Source organism: Triturus cristatus, chromosome 4_1 (assembly GCF_964204655.1).
Source record: "Triturus cristatus chromosome 4_1, aTriCri1.1, whole genome shotgun sequence".
Classification (NCBI taxonomy): domain Eukaryota; kingdom Metazoa; phylum Chordata; class Amphibia; order Caudata; family Salamandridae; genus Triturus; species Triturus cristatus.
In genome coordinates, this window is record NC_140585.1 from 1,213,700,190 (window position 1) to 1,213,711,844 (window position 11,655).

At 43.1% G+C, this 11,655-nt stretch overlaps 1 protein-coding gene across 12 annotated transcripts in view; it reads left to right on the forward strand.

Moving 5' to 3' along the window:
- Positions 1 to 11,201, forward strand: part of LOC146856420 (uncharacterized) — a 36,313-nt gene extending 25,112 nt beyond the window's left edge. For 4 of the 12 annotated variants that reach the window (XR_014980944.1, XR_014980946.1, XM_085650733.1 and 1 more), the window contains 3 exons: positions 5,485 to 5,612; positions 10,484 to 10,608; positions 11,033 to 11,184. Coding sequence is in view for 5 of the 12 variants with exons in the window: in XM_085650733.1 (XP_085506859.1) it covers positions 5,485 to 5,525 (41 nt within the window). In the remaining 7 variants the exon portion in view is untranslated. Of the gene's footprint in view, positions 1 to 5,076; positions 5,361 to 5,484; positions 5,613 to 10,483; positions 10,609 to 11,032 lie in introns of all 12 variants that reach the window. The other 8 variants (XR_014980948.1, XM_085650737.1, XM_085650736.1 and 5 more) reach the window with 8 other exon arrangements.
- Positions 11,202 to 11,655: the final 454 nt, after the last annotated feature.

Genomic DNA, 11,655 nt, shown 5'->3' on the forward strand with positions numbered 1-11,655 from the left:
GTGTGCTTCCTCTGGGTCAACCAGCTGCAGTGCTGATGTCAAATGAATGGTGAAGATTGGTTGCCTATTGGCATTTTACAGCGACACGTACTCGTAATCACTAGTATTGTGGGCCTGAGAGACCAGGACCTACATTCTACTGCTGCTAGAGCATGTATGTTGTATAAGCACAGTCCCACAGGTTCGTTGTCTGTTCCATAAAATGTGTATACAATTGCCCTTGGAGGTAGGGGGGAACCAGATGGGGGTCCCCTGCTTGCTGTGCCACTGCTTTCAAGCCTGCCTGAATCAGGTCCCAGGATGCTGGTTTCTGGTCCAGTGAGAACCTGGCTTAGCAGTTTGGGCTGGGCTGTTTCCATAAGGAGCAGGGTCAATGCTGATTTGCATATGGCTCGTGTGAGTGGTTTTAAAGTTTCAGCACTCCGTTCCTCTTGTGTTTGTGTAGTGTATTAGTTACCTGGGGTGGATTCAGGACTTCAGTCTTGGTGTTCTGTGCATTGACATTTAGTAGTGTTGGTCAGGCTTCTGCGCAGTACTTTAGGCAACTGCACTAATTATGTTTTACCAATTTTTAAAGACCGTGTGCAATTCCTAAAGGACTAGCTTCAGAGGTATTGGCAGTCTAAACATGACGGGCCACCACATGAAGTCTTCCATTAGTTTGTCATCCCGCCAGGTACTTTCATTGAGACCTACTCAGCAGTTGCCCTTGCTACCCTATCTTTAATCCGGGAATTAATCATTGGGGCCTAGCTGCAATTCAATGTATTGTAATCCTATTTTGGGTTTTTTGGTCAGCACCAAGCCTAACATTATGAATTTCCTACTCCTCGTCCTTTCTTCCTTTGGTATGAGCTCACGGAAGCTGAGTTTGATAGTGGAGAGGATTGTGCATCCTGTGCCCTGCTTTAGTTTACCCAGTATCTCCTCCCATCAGGCCTGTACAGATGTACAAAGTTGGCCCCTTCTGCAAGAAGAAATGGGCATTTAGATGACAGCCCTGGATACATTTTACATAATGTGATTAGGGTCCAATAGGTCATGTGAACATGATTATATGGAATGATTTTAAAGACTTGCATCACCAGATGTTTTTTAAAAACTTTATTGACACTTTATCTCAATCTGCCTTCGTAATGGGCTACTCCGCGCACATCTGCTGTTTTTCCTGCACCTTTAACCTTGTTACTAGTCTAATTAAGCAGTGCTCTATATATAATGGATATTGGCCTCCTGCAATTGGTGAATTCATATAAATCCACCATAATTTGTGTGGGTGCCAATGCATCTTAGGAGGGCTATCTGCTTCTCCCTCCTCCATTCCCATCTATTCCCCTGCTAACAGCAAATTGTGAAAACAGTTGTATACTCCGGATGTGCATATTCAAAGCAAATTGTGCATTTTAGGATCCCCCTGCTGTGTCCCATACTTAACAGGTCTGTATCCTATTCTCTCATCCGCAAGCTGTCGAACAAGATGTTCTCATGTGAACCCTGCAAGTATCCTCTTCTCAAAGTGGTTACTCTCACCAAGCCAGCGTGCAGCTATATAATGTAGCTCTATCTGGAACCTCATGCCCACTTTTACCCCTTTTCTTTTCAAGGTGTTCAACTTTACTCCGTTTTCCCATCCAGATTAATTCCACCATTAATTTGTTCAGTTCCTCGAATATCTTACGGGCAATTTAATACATGGCACCCTGCAACACAGACATCTAGGTAAGATAACTCTTTGCCCCACCACCTTTCCCATCACTGATCACTGGAGTGTTCCAGAAACTTTCAAGAGGCTCGTAGACCATCCAACACCCTTCCCATGTTCAGGTTGTAGCTTTCTGCATCCTCATGTGATAACTGTATCCCAAGATAACAACTTGTGGTCACCCAACGTAGAGCCACATTAGACACTTTGAGCCTCCCCAGTGAGAATACCTTGAATTTGCACTGATTTATGCACACACCAGAGACCGTGCAAGATTCTTTTAAGCATGTAGCAATATTGGAAACTAGTATGTGGGTTTCTGAGGTATACCAGTGTCTGAATTTGGTGATTACATTAGACTGGGTTTAATCCTGTTCAGGCGCATGGGGAACACAGTGTAAAATGTAGAAATGAATGAGAAACCCCACTAGGCATAGATTAAACTATAAAACTAACTAAAACAAGGATGTGCATACATGTACATCTTTTAGTATTGTTTAAGGATTAATTGCTTATAAGCACTGTGCTCAAACCATGAGCTTTACACATACTGAAAGGCATAACAAAGCAAGTTAGAAGGTGAGCATATTGAAAGACAGTCAACTAATGGCTTTTTGAGTTTCCATATTTGGTTTGTCAAGATGTATACGTGACAAAAGTAAAAATATGAAAACTGTGTCCTGCAAAAGTAAATCACAAAAACACGTATCTTAAAGTCTTTCTGTGGTTGATTATACCAATGGGGTCTTAGAGGTAGGCGTTTTGCTATGTTGAATATTCCCAAAGCCAATAGTTCATGTTGACTTTCTAGTAGATTCTTAAGGAAAATGTTCTGCAACACTAACTCTCTGCCTCACTTAATACCACAGACACGTTTGGACCTCCTTCGGCGCGACTTGCAAATTATATGGAGGTTGTCCAAGTTTATTATGTACATGACAACGCTAACATTTGCCCTGGTATTTATGGTAAATATGTGCAGTGAACAAAAGCCAAGACAGCTATTTTTAGACATGAAACGCACAGCACTTTAGCGGATTTTTTTTCCTTGTTTATCGTGTGATGCACGCTAACCCGGTAAAGTCTAAGCTGGGACGGCTGCTGCATTTTCTAAAGCATTCATGGTTCTCGTAAAAGACTGGAAACCTGGAGGTTTGTATCCTTGATCGTCAATCCTGACCAAAAATTTCACTACACTGAAAAGGCAAACTGCATTTGAAAGAATCTGTGCTGACACCCATTTGGGGACCGTGCAAGGGAGAATAGTCCCAAATCCCAGCGGTGTAAATGTGTCCATTTAGCTATGCGGGCGTAGCAGAAACCGTTTTGAAGGGACAAATGAACCAGATTTTTGGTGGCCAACAGCAGGTGGTGGGATATAGTTGTAAGAGCCAGGGTGTAAGGCAGGAAGGACCATGTGTCAAGTTGACATGGATGTTGGAGCCCCCCCAGGCAGGGATGGAGTGCTACAGCGCCGGCACATGTGCAATGCTAACAGTTACAGTGTAGGTCATGTGTCTCCTGCAATGTAGATCTGTCAGTTTGTAGCTCATGAGCAACTTTCATTGTTAAAACTACTCCTGGCTATGTGCTGGGCTTTGTTTTTGTTACGGTAAGGGGCCAGCACTACGCCGCATTCCTAGCCTTTCAGCTGCTTCTTCATTGTGTGTATATGAAATGGGGCTCATTGCAGAAAACTGTTTGTATATGGTATTTATATAGGGTTAACCTAACCAAAAGGAGGTGTCGTGTTGTACATGGTCAAAGGCAACCTTAAAGTCTGTGAGTAATGGGTCAGGAAGTGGAGTTGTGAACTGTTAATGATGCATTGTGATGTATTCTTTAAAGAGAAGAGTCCTCAACTCTTTACTAAATTGAAGTGTTGGTGTCTGTCCTGATAGATAATGGGATAGTTCCAAATCATGGGTGCCAAGATAACTTGTCGTCTTATCTTTTTATGCTTTTTAATCTTCATTCTGATGGTATTTTGGCTGTGGGTGTTTTCGAAAACAACCAGAGATGGTGAGCTTGTCTGCAAGGCAGGCGGGGGTGCTGGCTGTGACAGCTTTGTAAATGAAGCACATGGTTTTGAAGAGGATGTAGTCTGGCAAGGGGAGCCAATGAAGATTCATCAGGTAGGGGGGGGGGGGGGGGGGGTTTGTCATATTTCTTCAGGCTGTGAAGGAGTTAGCTACAGCATATGGTATGCACCGAGGGCTGCCAGTGTGGCATCTTTGATGCCATGGAATAGGGTATTAGCACCATCTACATGCAATAGTACAAGAGCTTGAACAACAGTAAAAAAAAAGTGAGCTGGTCCCAGCCCATTTGTGAGATTGTTTTTTTAACGATGTGTTCTTGAGGGGGGATGTTGGTGTCCAAGGTGCATCCATGTAATGTGGCATCTTCAGAGTTTTTATTTGAAACTGTCATGGTTCACGCCATTGAGGTAGGTTTGTACTGTCTGGTTTGTTGTACTTGGTCATTAACATTAATTCTGGCTTGGTGAAGCTTCAGTTATGTGCAGGACATCCAGGTGTGGATCACGTGCAAGCACTGTCTGAATAGTCTTTCCAGTAGAGTTGTGTATCATTGGCATATTGGTGGTTCTTGCTTTTCTCTGTTAGAGCAACAAGTGACTTCATGGAAAGGTTAAAGTGGTCAGAAGACCAAATCAAATCCTAAGGGATATCAGAGCGCAGGGTCCTCCATCTGTGGTGATGAGGGACTGTATAATGTTTACAGTGGTGGGCTCTGTGTTGCATTGTGATCTGAAGCCAGACTGCTATTTCTGCAGTGGTTGCTTACAATTGATGTGATCTTGGGAGTTAAACATAGACTGCTTTTTCAATGATCCTGCAGATGATTGGTGAGTGATGTCAGTAGTTGGCGAAGTCCGGATCAAGTGTAGGTTTCTTAAGGGGTGGGGGAGGATCTGGCCAGTCTTGAGAGCTTCTTGGAAGATGCCTCGAGTGAGGAAGGCATTGACAGTGGTTAGTAGTGGTGGTGGGGAAGAGGGTGTGTGCATGCCCCCCCCCCTCCCCAGAGAGGGTTGATGGACAGTGGTTAGACCTTCTTATGAAGTGGCTTCGAGTAAGCTAAATCATTCGGATCTGGGATGGAGTTTTGACCACTCTGGAAATCTACAGGAAGGGATGGCTGTGAGATGAAGCAGACTTGTTTTTTAATCTGTGCTGTCAGATCTGCCGTGTTCAACTTTAGAGGTTAATCAGACTGGAAGTTCTGTTTCTTTCCTGTCTGCAAACTGATAAATTATATGGCTTGTACCCTATTTTGTAAGGGACTACCAATCTTTTTTTCTTGGTCCTAATTTCCTGCTTTTCTTACCTTTTTTTTTTTTTTTTTGCTGTTAGGGAATGATTAAAATAAAGAGCCACCTTATAAATGTAAAGTCTACCTCCGCACTGTAGATGGTCCCACCGGGTGAACTGGCCACATTGAAATCAACTGAGGTGCTGAAGATCTGCTGCCTCTCTGGAGATGACCTGTATTCTGGCACCCAAGAGAGAACAGGATGCCTTAATTCAGACATGTCTCTATTTATGATATCACCAGAAATTGACCACCGAAGGGACCATATTGGGCAATGTGATATTAATAAAATTGAGCTGCAGCTCACTCCTAGTAGTGTATGAAGGTACATAACCACACCCACTCTGATTTGTTGTTCTGTCTAAGATTTATATGTAATTGCTCTTAACAATGTTGCAAATTGTAATCCACCATGTCCAGGCCTAGCTGACATTGATGTTTTTCCCTAGATCTAGAAGCAGACCGTTGGAGCTGTGAAATGGGCCTTTGATTATTGCAGAAACTCAGTTGTAGAATACTCTCCTGCGCCTCTACTTGGAGTCCGTTATTGCATACGACTGACTAGACTGCATGAAAGGTAGGCCATGGATCATGAAGGCTGATGGTGTCTTATGGCCAAGAGGCTCTCACAGAAGCAAGATGGCAGCAGTCCATGCTCTTGCTGAGAAACACTAACCTTGATGGATTCATGAGGTCACTTAGCTCATCTTCTGTGTCAGAACTTCTGAGGAGAAAAGAGAAGTGGGAATATGGATGCTGAGCTGGGGCCGATTGGGTATATGCATAGAAGATTTGAATTATTGCAAGTAAAACTTTCTCCAAGTTGGTTTGGCTGGTGTAGACACCCACTCCAGGTGTGCAGAGCCAAGACAGTACAGGAATGCTCTGCAATGATCTTTGTCAGGTTTTAGATGCTTGCAACTGTTTGGGGGAAGACTAGATCAGTGAATCATACGATGATAAAAGAATGAATGGTAAAGTTAATAGGGGGTGGTGCTGTGAGGCTCTGTTACAAAGCATTGCTGATATTGTGGGAAAAGATGAATTAATACGCCGTGTGTTAAGAAGATAGGACTACAGCATCCCCACTGTTTACATCTGTTGTACTAAGGATATGAAGGGGAAAGGGCGGGCCTAATCTGTAAGCTCCTCTTTGGGAGAAATTCAGACTTCAGTAGTAACTTGAATGTTATACAAACATCATGGACAGACAGTTTTGATTTAAGACCTACACTGGCTTTTTACTCCTGCAATTTCTTCTCTCCTAATTGCCCCCTCTAAGACGCTGATCTTTCCAGCTTTTTTAAAGCATTTAGAACCATTGTGCTTGGTTGGTATGTGGGGATTATGTATATATGCTACCCATGTGATTTCACCCTCCCCTAAAAAGAGGGATGGTGGAGCATGCTTTTTGTATACGGTAGGTGTTCTTCGGAAAGGGAACTAAACCTTTGCAATAACTATCAAACCTATGTGGTTGCAACCTTCTACTGGCAAACTTACATGATCACCCCCTCACCCCACCATGATTTTTTCCTTAGCGTCTGCTGTTGTGCTCTTACTTATGCCGGCATCCACTGTTCTGAACCTTGTAACTATTTTCTATACTTGCACTACATGTTCTCCGATGAACCACTAAATGTCCTATGGAGAACCTTTTGTCGAGTCACATTGTTAATCTTGTTTCTTGAGGATGCTTCCGGACCCACAGCAGGGCAGTCACAGGGTGATTGACTTATTGTAACAAATTTGGTCCTGGAGTAGTAAGTTGTCGGGCACTGCATTTTATTATGCGAGGCTTATCGGTCCCCTGGGTTCAGCTGTGTCCTTGAACGCTTTGAGTGTTCCATCCCTAGGTAGCTATTCTACCTTATATTTCTCACATCTTCGATGCTAATCCGCTGCTCTGCAGCTGGATGATATTTATGGGTTGCTCAGCACTGGGCTAACCAGTTCCACATAGCCGTCCATGAATATTGCTCTAATAACTGTAGGCGAAGCTGGATTCATACTTCCTGAGATGTTACATTCCGACACACTGCTTGGTGACGCTCACCCCAGTGTATGCTGGAGTGCTTGGTAACTTGTTAACTGTCCATATACTAATGTGGAATTTTGCTGTGGTGAAAGCTGAATGCAGCAGTGAGGTCTCCACAAGGCAGCAATGGAGCAGTCACCTTGGATCAATTGGAGAGTAGCATACAGTGCAATGTCAGCTACTAAAAATGAGGGTATAATCCTTGCTGCTGGGGGAGAGGAGCGTTCGAGGCAGACTACCAGGCTGGGATTCCTCAGTGCATTTTAATATCTGGTAAAATGATATCCCCTCCTTTAGAGCAGTTCAGGCAAAAGGAGGCAGCATCGTTAATGAGCATGTTAGGTGAGTACTTTGAACTTGGAGTAAAAGGTTACCTATAAAATGTAGTCTTGCACTTTGTGACTTTCCTATAGCCTGCTTAATGTGTGCTCCCTGCCACCAACTGCAGATTGATGCTTTTGAATATGGCACAAGGAGGACGGCTAATAAGATTAGCATTATTTAAAAAGTGGCATTTTTGCTACTCCCCTCTTATTCCTTGTAGGCGACCCACAAACGTACCTTGACCACTCCAGCAGTCAGATTGCTGTAGGTCCAGTATTGGAACTGTAGCCTCTACATATGGCCCAATGTAGATCTTTGAAGAACCTCCCAGTCTTGAATGCTTTGGAAACATAATTTGCACTTAAAGTCTGGTTTTGTCATCTCAGGGTTCCCACTATAAGGTGAGCTGCTTGCTTGTCATTATGGCAATGCAGATTCTTCAGGTTTGTTCGTGTGGTGGCTGGGCCAGAGCCGCCTTTATGGAAGCTTCAATTCTGCACTTAAATCCCTGCTTCCTGGCGGTTCCAGCATCCTCCTGAGGTCAGTGTGATGATGGAGATGCCTTGAAGCCATCACCAGCATGTGTATGATCAGTGTCCTCCTAATGTAATGTTTGGGTGTACGAGGATGGATTTGTTACTGAAGGTTGCTGACAATTACTGTGGTGGTGGCCCTACTACATTTGAGATCAGACATGTCAAGAGCAACTGCATCACTGAAGTCTTATGCTGATTCTTTCCCCCCAAAGCCTAATCACCAGCACAGTGCTCCACCGCCTGGCTAAATCTCACAGCATTTTCGCATCCGCAAGTGCTGTCAACATTCTTTTGAGTGTCCGCCCAAGCACCACTCAAGGTGTGTTTGGGCTTGGACATGGAGCAAGCAGTTTAGAGCCCTGAAGGTATAAAAGGCAGTCTTGGATGTTTGTGGGTACTACTGGTAGATGTACTCCTTTTTTGTATGCTAAAACAATCTGGATTTGCAAATGGCAGGGGTTCTTTTACTGAACAATGACAACTGTACAGCCTAATGTGGTGGTTTTCATTGCCTAGTGGTTACAACCTACCGCCGATCACTACCTAACCTGCAGACTGTCTCAACAATCTGCTATCTTTATTGTGTAGCTGATTAGGACCTTACAGCTTAGATCTCCAGCAGCCATCTAGCTTAGAGAATACATCTGGCTTCAGGTGTGTCCGTCTCTCGATCGTCATGCAGTCATTGGCTACTGCTTAGTATCCATTGTGGCAGTGTTATTTACAATTGTTCTAGGGCATCTGGTACTACTGTACTCTAAGTAGTGAACAGAGTAACAGCGTTCCAGACTTTCCCTTAGTACTTCGATTAGGCACTCACCACCAATTACCTTTCGAACAGGGATTTTGATGTCTGTGGCAGAAAATCCAATTTTTGTATATGTAAGGGTGAAGTAACCTTTATGGAATCTTGCTACCAGCTTACTTCAGTGAGGCATTCTCCTAAGTCTTAGGGTATAGGCAGGCAAGAGAACCTATGTGTCTACTGATGGAGACCACACCTCCAAAAATGGGATGTAGCCTCACCACAACCGCAGGCTTGTCGGGTGTATTTGCTTCCCCCACCCTCGCCTCTTCAAATGTAGATGTCTCTGCTACTCTAATTTGCTTGTAGTTCATGGGCAGCTGAAGTTCTCAAAACCACCTGTTGAATCAATGCCATGTACTACATGCATCCCAAAGAAGCGCTCAACCCACTAGAAGAAAAAATAAAATTCCATTTGGTTTTCCAACTGGGAGATTAGGCCATTCTTTGGCAAAGGTTGGGAGAGCTTCTCAACACACCTGCCCTTATTCATGCCTCTTCCATATGGTAAACTGGACTTCTTCCAGATTCGTTGGTTTGAGCTTTTGCTTCAGGAGAAACTAACATGCAAGACCATCTTCCTGTCTCTTATCCACAGTAATGAGGCTATGAAACATCTGGCTGAGACTCCAGTATCTGCTTGAAGTGGTGGGCACTGGTAGGATATTAGATTAAAAAAAAAAAAGTTTAGCCTTAATAATTCTACCCATGCTTTCTATTCCAAGCATAGTGAATCCTTGCAGACATGTTTTTTTGTACGGAGTACTGCACAAATTTCCCAGTCTTTCAATGTATATATTTTCCACACGAGCTGTAAGAGCTGGATGATGGGTATATGCACTCGCCCTGGCAGACCCATGGTATCCAGCCAGCACCATTTGAACTTCTGATGATTAATTCAGGAGGACCTCAGCATGCACAATTTGCAATTTGATTTATGTACAGTTGTCAAAATGTCCCTGAATAGGAGGATACTTTTTGAGCAATTATCGTGATGTCTAGAGGAAATTAATCGCATTTCCTAATGAGACAAGGATGGAACTAGAGACTCCGGTCATGGTGGATGAATGATTCAGGCAGGGCTTGTAGACCTCCCAACAGCATATGTAAAAGGTACCCATCAACTTAGAATATTCCATGTAAAATCATTTAATATTCTGTAACAGACTAGTTCTTCACCTTGTTTTTTGTTCACTCCTTTTCTACCTATTTATTTGTTAAAAGAATGTGGGTCGTACTTGGCATCTGCACAGGAACCACAATCCGTGTCAGATATCCTGTCCCCCATATTACAAGTGCATTAACCTCTGGGTAAATATGGTGTCCGAGACACTTGACATATTTCGACTGATTTCCCTCACCACCAACCTTTAAATAATGCCCTGAATGTATAAGTAGCTTAAAGGCAGAGTTGTATGAAACAGGTTTTTTCCCTTTTTTTTTTTTCCAACTTAGTGAATCTGCGGGCGTAAACTGAAGTGGTAGAAGCTGTCCCTGCATTTTAGCACTTGAGGGTGGATGTAAACTCTATTCAGGCATCTCGGTGGAAGAGGACCATGCATGATGTGGCCTTTAAGAATACTGCATCACCACGCTGATTAAGTATATAGGTAGCTTTAGAAGCCACCCTGAACATTATAATTTGTTGTGACTTTTCCATAAGATTGGACACTGTCCTCTGTTGGTTGATTTTGAATCTATTCCTTATTTCACTGAACTTTGTCTTTGTTTTCCAACATTTCTAGAAGCAGACTCATGGAGCCGGAAAATGCACCCTGTGACTATTTCTGAAGCTGAGTGGTGGGGGAACCTTGGCTTCTGTTGCATGTTGAAACCAGTTGGTGAAATAACTTGAGATGATTCAGTAAAGGTAAGTCATGCATTGTAGAGGTTTATATTGCACTATACCCTTGGGAACATCACCCTAAAACAAAGAAAACCACAGCAGTGCATGCTAGCCATCCGAAGTTTGGATTGTGTAGTAGTTTAGTCTGGTCAGTAGTCTTAACCGGAGATCTAGAAGAGAAGTTTTAAAATATAAAGCCAGAGCAGTAGGCAATGGTGGGGTGTTTGAGTTGGCTTCAGAAGATGGCTAATGCACACAAAGCCTCTTCTGTGTGTAAGTTTCACCTGGTCAACACACTCCTTCTGGTTATTTTTGCCCCCACTAACTTTTGTTCTGCACCGCGTAATTTTCTGGCTAGATTAATGTGATAGCACTGCCCTCTACGTTGAATTTCCTGTGCTGAATGTATACTAAGCCCACTAATTGTTTTTATTCTTCTTTGTCATAGGTGGCCCATATGGAATATTTTTGAAGGAAGATCCACTGTACCTGTCACCAGTCACGTTCTACTGCTGGATGCTTTTTCTTTATTTAATAAAAGTGATAGAATAAATTCCGTTCAATTTGTGATCATTGTAATGTGTGCATAAGGTTTACTCTGAGTTCCACATTGAGGGTGTCCCGTTTACATTCTATTTAGATTGCTCCTTAAGGTGGTATAGAAATGCGGTGTATTGCATTTACCTCTGTCCAAAGTAAGCTTGTAAAACATTTTGTTCCTCGTATAAGGAGAATATGCAATCCCCTGATTAAGTTACTATACACCCATGCCCGATCTTTCAGTAAGTGTTCCATTCCAGGGTAGCTGATTCACCTAGAGCTTTCACTAAGTTTTCTGCTCTTCAGTTACTAGTAGCTGTAGTGTTGCACAGCATTCCCCCTTATGTACAGGGTCATGTTCCATGCAGCACTGATGGAATAATGGACTTAAGCTTCCTGCTATTAGGTGACCCACAACTTGCTGTGCCTCTGTGGAGTAATTATACCAACTTCAAAAGCTACCATCGTCTAGGGAGTTATGAAATTTTCTACATAAAATACGGTCTTGTTAGGGACATTGAACCTGGACAC